At 47.0% G+C, this 19,207-nt stretch overlaps 1 protein-coding gene across 1 annotated transcript; it reads right to left on the reverse strand.

Annotated features, from left to right (window-relative positions):
* Window positions 1–5,151: 5,151 nt before the first annotated feature.
* LOC121447820 lies at window positions 5,152–10,498 on the reverse strand. The gene is given in 2 exon segments (XM_041651106.1): window positions 5,152–5,634; window positions 6,790–10,498. Coding segments are annotated over 2 exon segments (4,050 nt in total). The 3' UTR covers window positions 5,152–5,293.
* Between the last annotated feature and the right edge of the window lie 8,709 nt (window positions 10,499–19,207).

Raw genomic sequence — 19,207 nt, forward strand, 5'->3', positions numbered from 1 at the left:
AAGTCTTTGCCAGGTTCACTGTTTTCCCATAATTTGTCAATTTTATCATTATTAAGAGGTACTATAACTTCTGCTGGGTCTATTCCTGAATGGTCAGTGACTGTCCTTTGTAATATCTTGTAATATTTTTCTGAGAAATATACATTAATTTATGGTTTGTCTCAAGAAAAAGAGCAAATTGACCTACTGGTATGTTACATTTCCAACAGGGTAAAATTTCTTAAATCTTCCCAAATGTTTGTTTCTGCTGTTCTCTACAGACATATAACACAAATGGTCTTTTTGTATCCCAGTCCAATTAAAGATTCAAGCTGGCTTTGGAGCTGGAGTGTGTCCTCTCCTTCTCTAAACCCAAGCATGCTTATTAAAATGAAATCCAAAATCTTTGTCACATGTCAGAAGAGCCATGATAGAGGACAGAAGAAAAACAAAATTTAGGGCTGGAGAGATGGCTCAGCGGTTAAGAGCACTGGCTTCTCTTCCAGAGGTCCTGGATTCAATTCCCAGCAACCACGTGGTGGCTCTCAACCATCTATAATGAGATCTGGTGCCCTCTTCTGGCCGGCATGCATACATGCAGGCAAAATACTGTGTACAAAATAAATAAATCTTTAAAAAAATTTAAGTACTATTTTATTGCTACTAATCTCATAATCCTTTGGTTTTATATTGACCCTTTGACAGCTTTTAGGTATAAGATTTATAAGACTGATATATATATATATATATATAAAACTTTTTGTCATGATATTAATGGTCATATAGAGCACTACTAATTCTAGAAAAAGGTTTTGTCTACCATCCTGTACATGATATCAGGTTTGGTACTCTATCAGTTTTCTGCAGTGAACCATGAGCACACCTAACAGCTACCTTTGAAGTCTCTATAAGGAGGATGGGGCCCCACAATGGCAACTCCTCCAGGTCTATGGTAACACCACTAAGCTGAAAAATACCACCTCAGGATCAGCTTTGGACTACCAGCTGCTCAGAATAATTTCTAGGTGACTATCTAAGATGATCCAGCCTAACAGACTACTTTAGCTAGGACTAGAGGCAAGCCCTGCAGTTTCCTATTACACAGAGGCTAGACAACAAATGATACAGCTACCTCTATCAAGACTTGACAATTAACCAAACATTTTTCTTTTCAGGATTCCTTAAAGATGGTGCACGCCTTTAATCCCAGCACTCGGGAGGCAGAGGCAGGAGGATCTCTGGGAGTTCGAAGCCAGCCTGGTCTACAAGAGCTATTTCCAGGACAGGAACCAAAAACTACGGAGAAACCCTGTCTCGAAAAATCAAAAACAAAAACCAAACAAAAAAACAAAAAAACAAAAAAAAAAAAAGATACTGTCACACACATCCCAACAGTAGGAAATAAATTTAAGAATATGATGGTAGTGTGGTTATTCAGTGGATTATGGATGTTTATCTTTGTTTAGGAGGTTAGTTACAAATTATTATTGGTAATGCTCAGGAAAAAACTTAAATGAAATTAGATTTAATATTCTTGTTTTGAAAAAAAGGGGGATATAGATATGATAGGATAAAAGGGTAGATTATTGAATCTACTCTGAAAAAATACGAGGCTATAGATATGATAAGATAAAAGGTAGATTATTGAGTCTACTTTTAAAAAGCAATTACTAGTTTTAAATGCTTTACATTGGATTGGACTTTTGTATATTGTATACAAATTCTGTATATTGAGATTTTAATTTTGTTAAAACATACTGTACATACATATCTACCCTTGTTCAAAGTATTGTGCCTATATAACTCATTTAACAATGGAATGCAAATTTCTAGTCCTTGAAAAGTATTATTACCAACTGTTTAGGATAATAAGAAAATGCAGGTTAGTAGTTAATCACCTAGTATAAATGAACTTGTAGTCACATTAGGTATGTTTTCAAGGTTATTCAAGGATATATTTTAGATACACACGTCATCCTCAAACACCAGAAATCTACAGAATATGGCATTTATAATGTTTTAATAACCTGGGTTCTTTTTTTGTTTTTTTTGACAATGAGACATGTCTGCTCCTGGTAGCACCAATCTACTTCAGAGAAGATGCTGGGCATCAAAGAAAGTAAGCTCCATGTGGCAAAAAGTAAGCCATTGGGCAAGAAAATGCCCTTGCCTCAACTGCTGATAGTGTGCTGTCCTAATTGGACAACCAGAACACAAAGGAAAGTGACTACCAAACATAGTCAAGAAAAGGAGGAACAGCCCTTCAGAATATGCTGCTTTACAGAAAAGTCTGTCCAGTATGCTAGGCCTGTAGGTAGAAGATAGATGACCCAACATTGCAGAGGAACCTTGGGTGACTGTTCAAGCAGTCAGATGTTTCTGTCATTACTCAAGGTTTTTGAAAGTCATTTGCTCACACTTTCTGTTTACTCAGCTAATATTATTTCCTGTTTGGGTCTCTGAGGGAGTTGAAGACTAGATAGTTATAGTGTTCCTTGTTTACCTGACACAGAAAGCAAGTTATGATTACAAAGTAAATTAGGTACAAGACTTTGGAATCGTCAAGATATGATAGCTATGGAGTATTTTCTCTGAATTTATCAAATGTAAATGGACTTGTTGATGTGAAAGACCCCCGTGGTAGGCAGTCTTTCAGACCGGGGAGACCCTCCCAAGGAACAGCGAGACCACTCTCCGGATGCAAACAGCAAGAGGCTTTTATTGAGTACACAGGTACCTGGGGCGGCTTAGTCTTTCGGGAGACAAGCGCGCCTGCAGACTGGGGGAAGGTCTTTTTATAGGAAAGAGGGCAGCAGAAGCAGATTACAGAAGCAAATGCATCGTTAGGGGTCAGTTGGAATGGGGCAAGGGGCACAGGGGGTTTTTCCTTTCCCAGCACAGATGTATGGGAACAGACATCCTGTTAATTGATGTCCTGTCCTAATCTATGGATATATAGATCCTGTTTTGCAGCCAAGCAAATGCATCGTTAGGGGTCAGTTGGAATGGGGCAAGGGGCACAGGGGGTTTTTCCTTTCCCAGCACAGATGTATGGGAACAGACATCCTGTTTTGCAGCCAGGGACACTGACCTTACTCTGCACTTACAGTCGTACGTCAAAAAGCTCTTTGAAGTGACGTTACAGCAGATAAGCTGGGATCTTTCATAGGGGGAGTTGTCTCCTCTGTGAATTACTGATATTCTAGATTGGGCACGTATACTGACTTTAGGCATCCTGTTTCCCTAAGCAACCGGGATGTTCTCATTAGAGCAGGCCAGCTGCGGGTTCCTTATCGCTTGAGGCCGGATGGCTGACCGGCTGACCGTGGATATCTTGCCTGGCTTTTCCGCCCTCATTTTCAAGTCGAACTTCCCTGCTCTAATTACTTGCGTTGCTGCAAAGTTTAAGCCTTGCAAAATGGCGTTACTGCTGCTTAGTGAGTGGGGGTCTTTCATTCCCCCCTTTTTTTTTTTTTCTCCGAATAAAATCCTTTATCTACTCAGCTGCGGTATCCCTATTCTCGGGATCAAATTGTCTTAAGTTGGTGGTACTGTTGTGTCAGGACCAAAGCCTGGATGACAGACAGCCTGTCCTTCATAAATTGTACTAGCCGGTTGAGAATGCATGGTCCGAAAAGCAGAATCAATAGTAGTATGATTAGGGGTCCCATAATGGAGGAAATCAGGGTGGTGAACCAGGGCGATCTGTTGAACAGTCCCTCAAACCAGCCTTGATCAGATTCAAAGAGCTGCTGTCTCTGCTTAAGTCTTTCCCTCAGCTTTGCCATGTTGTCTCTGACTAATCCTGTGTGGTCTGCATAAAAGCAGCATTCTTCCTTTAGGGCTGCACAAAGTCCTCCTTCCTGCAGGAACAGTACGTCTAGTCCCCGCCTGTTTTGTAGGACTACCTCAGACAGTGAGGTTAAGGACTTTTCCAATGCACTGACCGATTCCTCCAAGGCTTTTATGTCAGTGTGCATGGCTGCCTGTAGTTGCCTAAACTGCTGGGTGGCGGCAAGGGCTGTTGCTCCGGTCCCTATCCCTGCCGTAATGCCTCCAACAGTCAATCCCCCAAGCAGGAGGGCTAGGGTGAGGGACACTGGCTCTCTCCTGAATCTAGGTCTTCCTTCAAACTGAGCATACACATATTCTGGTTCATGGTAAGTTATTTTCGGCCATAACTCAATTAACACACAATAATCAGAGGATATGTTTAAGACTGAGGAAGACACACAGGGGGTCAGTCCCGTGCTACAGGCCCAGTAAGTGCCATTGGGAGGTGTTAGGTAATAAGTGCCCTGGGGCAGGGCTAGTGTGGTGTTGCAGAGAAGTGAATGTGAGGGTGGGACTTTTCCTATACAAAGGCCCTCTCCTGACACCTCCGATAGCGTCAGCTTGTGCCGTGGTATATTGGAGCATTGGGCTGGTGGGGAGGTCTGATTGGTAAAATTCCCCATGAGTGCCAACCCTTCATAATAGGGGGGCCTAGGTAGTAGGCAGAGCCAGCATTCTTGAGTCCGGTTAGGGTTGGTTAAGTTTAAGGCTTGATATGCCCCCTGTATAAGGCCGACCAACCTGTCCCCAGTTCCGGATACCGCCGGAGCGGGCACTGACGGGAACGAGCCCTCCGCTAAAGAAGTTGAGGAGAGTGCCGGGGTGGCGTTTCCTGAAGGGGGTTGGGCTGGCGCTGGGGGAGGTTTGGGAGGGGATGGAGCCTGTTGGTCGCCCAGGACTGTGTTGGGGCCCAGGGACGAGGATGGAGAATCCGGGGTGAAGCCATAAGTGAGAGTAATTATAGCTCCATGGTCTGGACCGGTGGGGTCGTATCTCCGGATCCCCCATGATCCTGTTAGGGCAGGGGCCTGGTCCTTACATTTTGAAAAGGTCAGGCGAATGTTTGGGCCGGAGGGGTAAGGGGTCTTATCCCAGTATTCTATATGTAGGGGATCATTTCCCTGGGGGGTTCCCCAAGAGCTAGCCAGGGATCCCCAGGAGGAGGTTTCGCAGCCCCAAGCGTTACAATAATATTGGTTGGCCGTGCTATGTGAGCATCGTTTATGGCTCCGGGTCCCCGGACAGGCATACCAATCAGCATTGTTACCGGGAACCAGCCCTCCCACTGCCTGGAACAAGGTGACTAGATTGGCTTTCATTTCGGGTGGGCATCCTAGATTCTTGGGCCCCTTCATGGTTGTAACATTGAGAATCACATCTGTACCGGCTACTAGGAGGGTCCAGGTGCTCTTTCCCACAATGTGGGGCGAGACTGAGCGTTCTCCCAGGGCGCGGGGGGAGGTTATGAGCATCATCAAGACTAGGTACGGGAGAGTCTTATCTTTAGAGGGTTTTGTGTGCGGTGGATCCTCCATGATGCCCCGGTTGTGGTTCCGTCAGGAGGGCTGGCTGCTTTGACGTGCGACGCGTGGACCCAGGCTGCGATGCCGTCAACTTTCAGCGCGGTCGGGGTGGTCAGTAGCACGGTATAGGGTCCCTTCCAGCGGGGTTCCAGATTCTTAACCTGATGCCTGCGGACCCACACGGTGTCGCCAATCTGGTAGTTATGAGGCACCACTGGTCTGTCCAATTGCTCCTGGTAGGCTGCAGCAAGTGGTTTCCAGACCTCACGTTGCACGATTTGGAGTGCCTGCAAATGAGCTTGCAGAGAAGGACTATTAGCAAAGTCTGAAATATTGGAATCAAAGAAATTAATGAAGGGCGGGGGCGCCCCGTATAGTATTTCAAAGGGAGTAAGTCCATGGGGTCCTGGAGTGTTTCTGGCCCTGTATAGGGCCAAGGGTAGTAGGAGTACCCAGTCTCTAGAGCCAGCTGCAAGCGTTAATTTGGTCAAAGTCTCCTTAATAGTTCTGTTCATTCTTTCTACCTGTCCTGAGCTCTGGGGTCTGTATGCACAATGTAATTTCCAATCAATCCCCAATAGCTTGGCCACCAACTGACTTACCTGGGAGACGAAGGCGGGCCCATTATCAGTGCCCAACATTTGGGGCATGCCATACCTGGGGAAGATTTCTTCCAGTAGCTTTTTGGTCACAATCTTTGCGGTCTCATGCTTGGTCGGGAAGGCTTCCACCCATCCCGAAAAGGTGTCCACAAATACCAATAAGTACCGGTATCCATACATGCCTGGTTTTACTTCGGTAAAGTCAATTTCCCATTGTACTCCTGGTCGATGACCGCGAATTCGCACCCCCTGTCCCACCTTGGCTTTTCCTGCATTCACCTGTGTACATGCTCTACATTTGTCCACAACCTTTTGGAGGATGCTGTCTCGCCCCAGTAAATAGCAAAAAGTCTCCTGCCGATCTAACAATGTTTTCATCTTTCGGGGGCTTAGATGGGTCAGTTTATGTAAGTAATCAAGCATCTTATAAGTGTATGCCATCGGCATCACTGTTTTTCCCTTCCATGTCCATTCGCCCGTTCTCTGGTCCTGCTCCGCTCCCATGTCTGCCAGGAGCTTCAGATCCTCCTCATCATATTCGAGGGGGTCTCTCCTATCCTGGTGCATGGGCAGTATGGCTAGCGGAGCCTGCAGGGCCACCTGTTTAGCGGCTTCATCAGCCAGCCGGTTTCCTCGAGCCTCAGGGCTGTCTCCTTTCTGGTGTCCTGGGCAATGTATAATGCTCAGTTTTCGAGGCAGAAATAAAGCTTTTAACAAGGCTAAGATCTCTGTTTTATTTTTAATTTCCTTTCCTTCTGAAGTCAGTAGCCCTCTTCTTCGGTATATTTCCCCATGAACATGAGCAGTGGCAAAAGCATATCGGCTGTCAGTGTAGACATTGAGCTTCTTACCTTCTGCCATCCTCAAAGCTTGTGTCAAGGCGACAAGCTCTGCTCGCTGCGCAGAAGTCCCTGCAGGCAGAGACTGTGCCCAGATCACTTCGGTCTCCGTGGTTACCGCTGCACCCGCCTTTCGCTCACCTTCCCGCAGAAAGCTGCTGCCATCAGTGTACCAGGTGACATCCGCATCCCGGAGGGGTTGATCCGTCAGGTCCGGTCTGGTCCCGTGCATTTCCGCCAGGATCTCGAGACAGTCGTGTTGTTCCGTCTCCCCCTCCTCTGGGAGTGGTAGCAGGGTTGCAGGATTGAGCGCCACCACTGGTCCGAAATGGATTCGGTCCGAGTCCAGGAGCATGGCCTGATAATGGGTCATGCGGGCATTGGAGAGCCAGCGATCTGGGGGTTGTCTGATTAGAGTCTCAATTGCGTGTGGGGCCAGGATGGTCAAAGGTTGGCCCATAGTCAGTTTGCCAGCGTCCTTGGTGAGGACTGCCACTGCTGCTACCATTCTGAGGCATGGGGGCCATCCTGCGGCCACAGGGTCCAACTTCTTGGATAGGTAGGCTATTGGCCGCCGCCAGGGCCCCAACCTCTGGGTCAAGACCCCTTTTGCATATCCTTGCTTCTCGTCAACAAACAAATCAAAAGGCTTAGTCAGGTCAGGGAGGCCTAAAGCTGGGGCTGTGAGCAGAGCCCGTTTGATTTTCTGGAAAGCCTCATCCTGATCCGATCCCCATGAGTACATCACCCCCTGCTTAGTCAGTGGGTACAGAGGGGCTGCCAGTTCCGCGAATCCGGGGATCCAGAGCCGGCAGAATCCCGCTGTCCCTAGAAACTCTCTCAGCTGGCGGGGTGTCCGGGGTGTAGGGATTTTCATAACTGTGTCTTTCCTGGCCTCCGTTAGCCACCTCTGTCCTTCTTTGATTTGGTACCCTAAGTAGGTGACCTGCCGTTGGCATATTTGGGCCTTCTTGGCGGAAGCTCGGTACCCTAGGTTCCCCAAAGCTTGTAGTAATGCCTCAGTTCCTTTTTTACAGTCCTGAGCCGAGGTAGCAGCTAGCAAGAGGTCATCAACGTATTGCAACAGCATCAGGCCAGGATGCCTCACTCTGAAATCCGCTAAGTCTCGGTGTAGGGCCTCATCGAACAGGGTGGGGCTATTTTTGAAACCCTGAGGCAACCTGGTCCAGGTCAGCTGTCCCGAAATCCCCAATTTAGGATCCTTCCATTCAAAAGCAAATATAGGCTGACTTTTGGGGTGCAGTCTCAGACAGAAGAATGCATCCTTGAGGTCCAGGACGGTATACCAAGTATATGAGGGTGACAGTCCACTTAACAGATTGTAGGGGTTAGGAACTGTCGGGTGTATGTCTTCCACCCGTTTATTGACCTCTCTTAGATCCTGTACAGGTCTATAGTCCCCAGTTCCTGGCTTTTTCACGGGCAGCAAGGGGGTATTCCAAGGGGACCGGCAGGGGACTAATATTCCCTGATCAAGAAGCCTTTTGATGTGAGGCCTTATTCCTTCCCTTGCCTCGTGAGACATGGGGTACTGTTTAATCGAGACAGGAGTAGCAGTTGTCTTGAGGCTTACCATTAGAGGGGGCTGCTGTCTGGCCAGCCCCATTCCCCCGGTTTCTGCCCATGCCTGGGGAAAGCGGTCCAGCCAATAAGCCTCAGTGGGGGCCACAGTGGTACTATCTTTTTCATGCAGCCTATATTCATCTTCTAGGCTGAGAGTCAGCACATGTAAGGGTTGTCCCTGAGGGCCAACTACCTGTGCTCCGGTTTCCTTGAAGAAAATTTGAGCTTTTAATTTTGTGAGCAAGTCCCTTCCTAGGAGCGGATATGGACAGTCGGGCACGTGGAGGAAAGAATGAGTCACCTTACCGGTTGCTAGGTGAACCTTGCGATCCGTGGTCCATCGGTATCGTTTTCCACCAGTGGCCCCTTGGACCCAGGCAGACTTGTCACTCAGGGGTCCGGGGTCCCTGGTTAGCACCGAGTGTTGAGCTCCTGTGTCGACCAGGAAGGTGACGGGTTGCCCCCCAACATCTAAGGTTATCCTGGGCTCAGGGGGGGGCTCCTGGCCCTGACCCCCCTAGTCGTCCAGGGTCAGGAGGGAGGTCCGGGGTGGCCCGAATCTCCTGGGCCCTCTCTGTTTCTTGGGGCAATCTCTTGCCCAATGTCCCTTTTCCTTGCAGTAGGCACATTGGTCCTTGTCAAGGGGTTGCCTTTCCCTGTCTCCTCCCTGTCTATCCTGCCTTTGCCCTGACACTACGGTGGCCAAAAGCTTAGTCATTTCTTTATGTCTCTTGCGATCCCTCTCCTTTTCCTTTTCCTCAGCTTCTTTTCTGAAGCGGTCCTCTCTCTCCTCTGCTTCTCTCCTGAGGCGGTCCTCTCTCTCCTCCTGCGTCTCCCTTTTATTGAAAATCTTTTCTGCCTCCTTTAACAGATCCCTGAGTGAACTTTCCCTGAGGTTTTCTAGGCGCTCCAGTTTGCGCCTGATATCTGGGGCTGACTGCCAAATGAAAGACATGGAGATATTGGTCTCCTGTCCGGGGTCGTCGGGGTCATAAGGAGTATACCTGCGGTAAGCCTCTTTAAGCCTCTCAAGGAACGCAGAGGGAGTTTCCTCTGACCCCTGTACAACCTGCTTTACCTGAGCCAAATTCGTTGGGCGTCGAGCCGCCCTGTGGAGACCCGCTATGAGCAACTGGCGATAGAGAACTAGGTGATTCCTACCTTCCACCGTGGTGAAATCCCAAGAGGGACGTTCAAGGGGAAAGGCAGAATCTATTTCATTAGGCAATTGGGTGGAGCGGCCATCAGGTCCCCGGACTTCCTTCCGGGCTTCCAGGAGGACCCTCTGCCGTTCCTCCGAAGTCAGCAGGGTCTGCAACAGCTGCTGGCAGTCGTCCCATGTAGGCTGATGGGTGATCAAGATAGATTCAATCAATGCGGTCAGCCTAGAGGGGTCCTCAGAGAAAGGAGGGTTATTATTTTTCCAGTTATAAAGGTCCGAGGAGGAAAATGGCCAGTACTGCAATTGGCCATTCATTCCCGTGCGGAGAGGGAATGCCTGTGAGGAGGTTGTATCTGCTGCATGCGGCTGGTCCCTCCGTCCCCTCAGGCGCGCGGCCATCGGCGAAGGATCAGGAGAGGCAGGCGTCTCTCTCTCAGTGGGGTCCGCCTCATTCGGAGACTGCGGGGCTGGCTCCTGGTACGGCGGAGGATCCTCCGTGAGGAGGTCCATTAGCAAGTCGCCCTCTGGAGGCAAAACTTTGGGGATAGGGGATCCTGAGGACTTGGTGAGGGCTGGGTAGAGGGAGGAGCGGGGCGGGGGTCCCGTAGGGGTGGGAAGGAGTGGAGGGGGTAGAGTGGGTGCAGAGAAAGTGAGGGTAGGGGGATTTGGGGCGATGAAGGGCTTGACCCAAAGCGGTGGGTCATAAACCATCGCTTCCCAAACCACAATATATGCGACCTGGTCTGGATGCCCGTGAGGGCCAGGATCCATCACCTTGGCCTTCACCTGTAAGATAACATTGATGTCAAAAGTTCCATCCCGAGGCCAGCCCACATTGAATGTGGGCCACTCTGAGGAGCAGAAAGTTACCCAACGTTTCTTCCGAATGTCCAGTGACTGGTTATTTGCAATGTCTTGGACATCTCGCCAGTGCTGCAAAGTGAGGCTTAAAGGGGTGGTTACAGATTGGCCCATTCTCTCAACCGCGGTGACAGTAACAATCAGACAAACGCACAAAATACAACTTAGACCAACACAAAATCGCGCAGCGCGGCTTCGGCGTAGGACCGAAAGCAAAACTTCAGACGGAGACTCTGAGGATCCGGATTCCTCGTCTCCCAGAAGAATCACATACCCTTCGGACTGTGGGGGCGCCCCAAACAATCCTATTCGGTAAGGATTCACAGAGTTACCGATGGGCCAGGCACCACATCCAGCCCCAGATGTCCCTGAGACGTCTCCCAGGGCTGCGGTCGGGGGTATGAGCCCGTCGGCTCCCCACGTCCGCCCGATACAGACCTAGTCGGCCAACTAGTACAGAGTCAGTCGCAAGCGCAAACACAGAACACCGAAACACGGATACACTGAAACACTGATATTCAGGGGAAACAATCGCTGGCCAGCTTACCTCCCGGTGGTGGGTCGGTGATCCCTGGACAGGAGTCTCCAGATCTCGGTGGAACCTCCAAATGAAAGACCCCCGTGGTAGGCAGTCTTTCAGACCGGGGAGACCCTCCCAAGGAACAGCGAGACCACTCTCCGGATGCAAACAGCAAGAGGCTTTTATTGAGTACACAGGTACCTGGGGCGGCTTAGTCTTTCGGGAGACAAGCGCGCCTGCAGACTGGGGGAAGGTCTTTTTATAGGAAAGAGGGCAGCAGAAGCAGATTACAGAAGCAAATGCATCGTTAGGGGTCAGTTGGAATGGGGCAAGGGGCACAGGGGGTTTTTCCTTTCCCAGCACAGATGTATGGGAACAGACATCCTGTTAATTGATGTCCTGTCCTAATCTATGGATATATAGATCCTGTTTTGCAGCCAAGCAAATGCATCGTTAGGGGTCAGTTGGAATGGGGCAAGGGGCACAGGGGGTTTTTCCTTTCCCAGCACAGATGTATGGGAACAGACATCCTGTTTTGCAGCCAGGGACACTGACCTTACTCTGCACTTACAGTCGTACGTCAAAAAGCTCTTTGAAGTGACGTTACAGCAGATAAGCTGGGATCTTTCATAGGGGGAGTTGTCTCCTCTGTGAATTACTGATATTCTAGATTGGGCACGTATACTGACTTTAGGCATCCTGTTTCCCTAAGCAACCGGGATGTTCTCATTAGAGCAGGCCAGCTGCGGGTTCCTTATCGCTTGAGGCCGGATGGCTGACCGGCTGACCGTGGATATCTTGCCTGGCTTTTCCGCCCTCATTTTCAAGTCGAACTTCCCTGCTCTAATTACTTGCGTTGCTGCAAAGTTTAAGCCTTGCAAAATGGCGTTACTGCTGCTTAGTGAGTGGGGGTCTTTCAGATGTACTCATTGCCTGTATATATTGTATATAGTTATTGTACTTACTATATATAGTTTTTCTTATATTAGTTATAGCCTTTTTATTTTAGAGAAAAATGGAAAATATAGTGATATTTTATTCATGTTTTAATAAATAAAACTTGCCTAAAGATCAGAAGGGAAACGCTAAGCCACTAGAGGCCAGGCAATGATGGCACACACCGTTAATACCAGCACTTGGGAGGCAGAGATAGAAAGATCTCTGTGAGTTCAAAGCCACCCTGTACTATCAAGAACAATGCAGAAACAAATCCAGGTGGTGGTACCTAATTTTTAATCCCAGTACTAGGGAGTCACACCTTTAATCCCAGCACTAGAGGGAATATAAAAAGAGAGGAGAGAGAGGCATAGTCTGCTTAGTTTATGGTCACCCATTCGTGGTTGATGTGGAATGTCCTTCTGTATATGTGTTGCTTTTATTGATTAATAAATAAAGCTGTTTTGGCCGATGGCTTAGCAGAGTAAAGCCAGGCAGGAAATCTGAACAGAGGACCAACTTTTTTGTTTTGTTTTGTTCTGTTTTGTTTTTCGAGACAGGGTTTCTCTGTGGTTTTGGTTCCTGTCCTGGAACTAGCTCTTGTAGACCAGGCTGGCCTCGAACTCCCAGAGATCCGCCTGCCTCTGCCTCCCGAGTGCTGGGATTAAAGGCCTGCGCCACCACAGCCCGGCATCAGAGGACCAACTTTTAAGAGAACATCAAAGCATTATTATTTAGGTAATATTGTATGTAGTAAACATGTGTTTTTAAAAATGTGGTTCACTCTACTTTATATGATTGAAGTGGTTGTTTTGGTTTGGTGTTTTTAGACAGAATTTCTCTGTGTAATCCTGGTTGTCCTGGAACCCCCTCTGTAGTCAAGGCTGGTCTCAAACTCAGAGATTCACCTCCCTCTGCTTTCCAAGTACTGGGATTAATGGTGTGTACCGTCACCACCTGGCTGATGGTGTTTTTCTAAATTAAAACATTGATTTTTTTTTTAATTTTGAAAAATTTTAAATCTCTGAACTGATTGTGATGGTGCATGCCTGTAATTCCAGCACTCAGAAGAATAAGGCAGCAGGAACAGGAGTTCAAGGCTATATCCTTGGCTAAAGATCAAGTTTGAAGGCAGCTTGGGCTACATGACCTTCTATAATGAAGAACACCTACAGAATAAATCTGGCAAAGACTAGCAAAGGAACTGGAAAGGTGGCTCAGTTAAGAGCATTTATTCTTCTTGCTGTGGTTTTTTGTTGTTGTTTTGTGCTTTTTTTTCCGAGACAGGGTTTCTCTGTGTAGTTTGGAGCCAGTTCTGGAACTCAAAGAGCATTTATTCTTGTGGAAGACCTGGGATCAGTTCCCAACACCACCCTGACAGCTTTCAACCATCCATAACTCCAGTTTGGGGGATATAATGCCCTCTTCTCACAGACCGAACACTCATAAACTAAAAATATTTTAAAATCTTTTTTAAGCCACGCAGTGGTGGTGCACACCTTTAATCCCAGCACTCAGGAGGCAGAGGCAGGCGGATCTCTGTGAGTTCGAGACCAGCCTGGTCTACAGAGCTAGTTCCAGGACAGGCTCCAAAGCAACACAGAGAAACCCTGTCTTGAAAAAACAAAAAACAAAAAAAAAAAAAAAAAAAAAAAAGCTAAGTAGACTGTGGTGGGAGATGGCTTATTTGCTAATAGAAGCTTATAGACTTGAGCTCAGATCCTAGAATGTAGACAGAATCTGAGTGTGGCAGTACATACACTATATCCTGTCACTGGAGGAGTAGAGACAAGAGGATCCTTGGGGTTGCTGGCCACCCAGGTTCGGTGAGAAGCCCTATCTGAAGAGATTAGGTGGGAAAGCAGCAATTAAAAAAGACCTGGGTGATGGTTATTCTTGGTTATCAATTTGACTATATCTGGAAGTAACAAAAATCAAAAAGTGGGGCACACCTGTGGGGAATTTTTGCTTAATTTGAAGTGGTAACATCCACTATTAATCTGGATCTTTGAAGTGGGAATGCAAAGCTTTAATTTGGATCTTTTGAGGCGGGAAGAGCAGCCTGTAATATGGGTCACACCTTTTGCTGGAAGCCTATATAAGAACAAGGAAAAAGGAAGTCTCGCCCTTTGCCTGTTTGCTTTTGCCTCAATAGGAAGTTTATTTCTTCTCTGGCATTAGGGCCTACTTCTTTAGGATTCCGGCATCCACTGAACCAGTTGAGACATTCAGCCTTGTGGACGAAATGTCTGCTGGATTCTTGGACCTTCCATAGACAGGCAGCTATTGTTGGATTAACTGGACCATAGCCTATTAGTCATTTTAACAAACCCCTTGCTTTATAGAGAGAGAGATTAATTCTGTAAATTGTTACTCTAGAGAACCCCAACTAATTCAACATCCAACATCAACCTCAGCCCTCAGTGCACACATGCACACACGCACACATGCTTGCATGCACACACATGTACACGAGCACACACATGTGCACACACACGCACATGAGAGCTACTGGACCGCAAAGATAAACCATTTGTTATATAAAATTTTAACCTGTTTGAGGAAGGGAATGAAGTCAAAAGCCCAGAAGGCAGAAACAAAACCCTCAAAAAATAATAAACAAATATAATTTTAAAAAAATAACTTTATAAAACCATTTCCAGAGAACAAATCAAAGAATATTCTCTCTACTCAAGAGTAGGAGAATATGGGTCTGGACAGATGGCTCATTGCACTGGCTGCTCTTCCAGAGGTCTTGAGTTCAATTCCCAGCAGCCACTTGATGGCTCACTACCATCTGTAATGAAATCTGGTGCCCTCTTCTGGAGTGCAGGCACACATGCAGGCAGAACACTATATAATAAATAAGTAAATATTTAGAGAGAGAGAGAGAGAGAGAGAGAGAGAGAGAGAGAGAAAGAATATAATAATGGGTGCCCAAGGAGACTTTAAAATTGCTATGGATCCATCACTGACAATCGTTTTTCTGCTTCCTTCCACCCCTTTGTCCCCTTTGAAGTGCTGAGGATCAAGCCGAGAACCTGCACAGGCTAGGCAAACACTCTACCTCTGAGCTACAACCCAGCCCTTAGTTCGTACCTCTTCACCATTTTTTAATAAAAAAAAAAAAAATTATCCCATAAAGCTGGAGCTAGAGACCATTGCGAGTTACCACATGGGTTCCTGGAATTGAAACTAGGTCCTCTGGGAAACCAGCCAGTGCTCTTAGCCACTCAGTGTTCTCTCCTGCTCCCATTTGCCCCCATTTTTTGATCAGGAAAGCCTAATGTGCCTCCACCATGCCTACTCTCCCTTGTACATGCTCCCACATCAGGAACTTGTCTAGCTCAATTTCCCCAACACGAAGGAGTCAGGAGAGTAGTTTGCCTGACTATAGTGGCCATGGCAGGTTGTACTGGGGGAATCTAAGCATCCTAAATTCAGGGGTTTTATCCTTTGTATGTTTCATCCCTGTACCACCACCCGTCACCTAGCTGTATCTGTGGCTTTTATGGAGTGTGTAGAATGGGTTAGCCCCTGTAGAAGGGTAGTTCACTCCTATAGATAGTTATTCTCTTAATTTTTTTAGTCTCCAAAATGATGTTAAGGGCGCTGGAAAGATAATATAAAGAATAAAAGCACTTCCTGCTCCTCAAGAGGACCCAAGTTAGGTCCCCAATTCCCAAATTGAGTGTAGGGCCCTGGTCTCCCTTATTCCTGTGGTGCATTTATGGGGACAGTTTATGATCAACTAACTAAGCTTCCTGTGTGTTTCTGTGCTATGCCTGCCCCACCTGGTGGTTAGCTGCAGGGCATTTACTCCATTGTTAATATGGTAATTTCCCACCTGCCTGGGCGGAGATCCTTGTGCTGCAGTCAAGTAGATCAGGACTCCCCCAATGCTGAATAAAGTGGCATTCGGCTGATCTCCTTTCGAATGACCCTGTTCTCTCTGTGTCTTCTTTTCAATCTCCAGGCCCTTGCCCGACTCGCGTTCGGTACAGTGTCGCGCGAACTGTACCGAGGGTGTAACACCAAATCGGGTGTTACAATTGAGTAGTTCACAACCATCTATAACTCCAGCTTAAGGGGCATCTGTTGACGTTTTCTGGAATCCCAGTGTAACTGCACTCATTACACACACATGTATAAAAACTTTAAATATTTTTTTTGTTTGTTTTTGGTTTTTCGAGACAGGGTTTCTCTGTGGCTTTGGAGCCTGTCCTGGAACTAGCTCTTGTAGACCAGGCTGATCTCGAACTCATAGAGATCCACCTGCCTTTGCCTCCCGAGTGCTGGGATTAAAGGTGTGCGCCACCATCGCCCGGCTAACTTTAAATATTTTTTTTTATATTTATTTATTTATTTATTTATTATGTGTACAATATTCTGTCTGTGTGTATGCCTGCAGGCCAGGAGAGGGCACCAGCCCCCATTACAGATGGTTGTGAGCCACCATGTGGTTGCTGGGAATTGAACTCAGGACCTTTGGAAGAGCAGGCAATGCTCTTAACCTCTGAGCCATCTCTCCAGCCCCCTTTAAATATTTTTAATATCCAATAAGCTCTTCTATAATTATCTTCACAGGGGTGGTTATTGAGATATTGTTTCACTGAGTAACCTTGGCTGTCCTGGAAATCACGATGTAGACCAGGCTGGCCTTGAACTCACAGAGCTCCACCTGCCTCTACCTCCCAAGTACTGGGATTAAAAGTATGCACCCCACCACCCAGCTAATATGTCTTTTCTTGTTCTTTATACCCTTTTGTGTTGTATAAAAATTCCTTCAAAGCCGGGCGGTGGTGGCGCAGGCCTTTAATCCCAGCACTTGGGAGGCAGAGGCAGGCGGATCTCTGTGAGTTCGAGACCAGCCTGGTCTACAAAGAGCTAGTTCCAGGACAGGCTCCAAAACCACAGAGAAACCCTGTCTTGAAAAAAACCAAAAAAAAAAAAAAATTTCTTCCATAGCATTTTTATTTCCCGACAGCTTTTGTTCTGGTTTGATAAAACAGGGTCTCACTTTGTAGCCTAAACTGGCCTTTATCTTACTTACTATGTAGCCGAGGTTGGTCTAAAATCTGAGGCAATCTTTCTGACATAATCTCTAGGCTTCTAGGGTCACAGGTGTGAGCCACAATGCCCAAGCGTGAGTAAAAATTTTGTGTATCCTAGACTAGACTGGCCTTGAGTTCTACATAGCTAGCTGAGAATGGACTTGAATTTCTAATTCCCCTGCCTTTGCCTTCAGAGGACTTGGGTACAGGCGTGTGCTACCACGTCCAGTTTATTTAGTGCTGGTAATTGTAGAAAGGACTTTGTTTATTCCAGCAAAGCACTCTAGCCCCTGGCCCTGGAAAGATGTTTTTTATTTTTTTTAAAGACTTACTTACTAGCCGGGCGGTGGTGGCGCACGCCTTTAATCCCAGCACTCGGGAGGCAGAGGCAGGCGGATCTCTGTGAGTTCGAGACCAGCCTGGTCTACAAGAGCTAGTTCCAGGACAGGCTCCAAAACCACAGAGAAACCCTGTCTCGAAAAACCAAAAAAAAAAAAAAAAAAAAAAAAAAAGTCTTACTTTATTTAATGAATATCCGTATTTGTGTACAGTGTTTGAGCTTGATCCTCACAGAGGTCAGAAGAAAATGTTATATTCCCCTGGAACTGGAGTTACTGATGGTTGTGAGCCACCATGTGTGCTGGGAACAGAGCTCATGGCCTCTTTTTTTTTTTTTTTTTTTTTAGACTTATTTATTACGTATACAATGTGCCTCCTGCATGTACACCTCCATGCCAGAAGAGGGCAGCAGATCTCATTACAATGGTTGTCAGCCATCATGTGGTTGCTGGGAATTGAACTCAGGACCTCTTGAAGAGCAGCCAGTGCTCTTAACTTCTGAGCCATCTCTCCAGCCCCATGGCCTCTTGCAAGGGCAACAGTACTGTTAATTCCTGAGCCATCTCTATCGCCACTTCCCCAGACAACAAAGTTATTCTCTCTCTCTCACCCGCCCTCTCTCTCTCTCTCTCTCTCTCTCTCTCACTCTTTCCCCCTTTCCCCTCAGCCCAGGCTTATCTAGAACTACTGGACTATCCTGCCTTAGGCTCCTGAGTACTAGGCTTACAAAGTATGGTAGTTTGAATGAAAATAGCCCTCATATGCTCATATATTTGAATATTTGGTCCTTAGGTCACCAGGGAGTTAGCTACCGTGATTGGCCAGTGCTGTGGAACAATCTTTGTACACTGTAAATATGTGCTGCTCTCATTATTAATGAAAACCTGATTAGCAGATAGGTAGGCAGGATTTTTGGGGCAGAATGCTGGGAAGATGAAGGTGGGATTCTAAAGAGTCACTAGCCGGACGCAGAAGCAGCAACATGGAAAGTTCATAGACTAAGTAAACAAGCTTCGGGGCAGCACACAGATGAACAGAAACGGGGTAATTTAAGTTGTGAGAGCTGGCTGCAGACAATCCTAAGCTATCAGCCAAACATAGATGAACAGAAACGGGGTAATTTAAGTTGTGAGAGCTGGCTGCAGACAATCCTAAGCTATCAGCCAAACGTTTAAAATTCATAATCAGTCTCAGAATAGTTATTTGGCAGCAGCTGCCAAGTCACGGAGACACTCTACCTCTGCATGGTGCCCAAACATTCAGCACCTACATCCACATAAAACCTGAGAGAGATTTAAAAAGGTCCTAAACACACAAAAATGGAGCCAAACACAGCTTCCTAGTCGCACGTCTCACAAGCTGACTGGCTACAGGACTGAGACATGTCTCCCAGCAGCTGTCTGAGGGAGAAGCCAGCTGCAAGCTGTCGTGCACTACTGCCATGCACTAAACTAACCTGCACTGGTGACAGCTGACATAGTTTAGGATTTTCTCATGCAATCAAAAAGCAATACAGATGCTCAGTAAAGACAGATCCAGATGGAGAAAACTTCTAAATGGATTATAGTGCATGTCCTTCATCCCAGCACTGGCAAGGCAGAGGCAGGTTCAGTCCATTATCATCATGGTGGATAGCATGATGGTATGCAGGAAGACATGGTGCTGGCTACATCTTGATCAGAAGGAAACAGGAAGTGGACTCAAACACTGTGAGCCCTGCCTCCACAGTGACACACTCCAACCAAGTTAAACCTACTCCAACAAAGTCACACCTTCTACTAGTGCCACTCCCATTGGGGCCATTTCCTTTCAAACCACCACATAGACTCATTGCAATGAATTCTTTTGGCTGGGGCTGGTTGGAGGAAAGGGTAGACTGTATGACATCCCATAGCTCTTGACGGCACTAGGATGAAAGAGGCGTTGAAAGACTGAGGAGGAGGTGGGTTTTGTTCCTTTGCTTTGTTTTGTTTT

This window comes from Microtus oregoni, unplaced genomic scaffold (genome assembly GCF_018167655.1).
Source record: "Microtus oregoni isolate MIOR12 unplaced genomic scaffold, Mior012 000005F_ref0000423, whole genome shotgun sequence".
In the NCBI taxonomy this organism is placed as follows: domain Eukaryota; kingdom Metazoa; phylum Chordata; class Mammalia; order Rodentia; family Cricetidae; genus Microtus; species Microtus oregoni.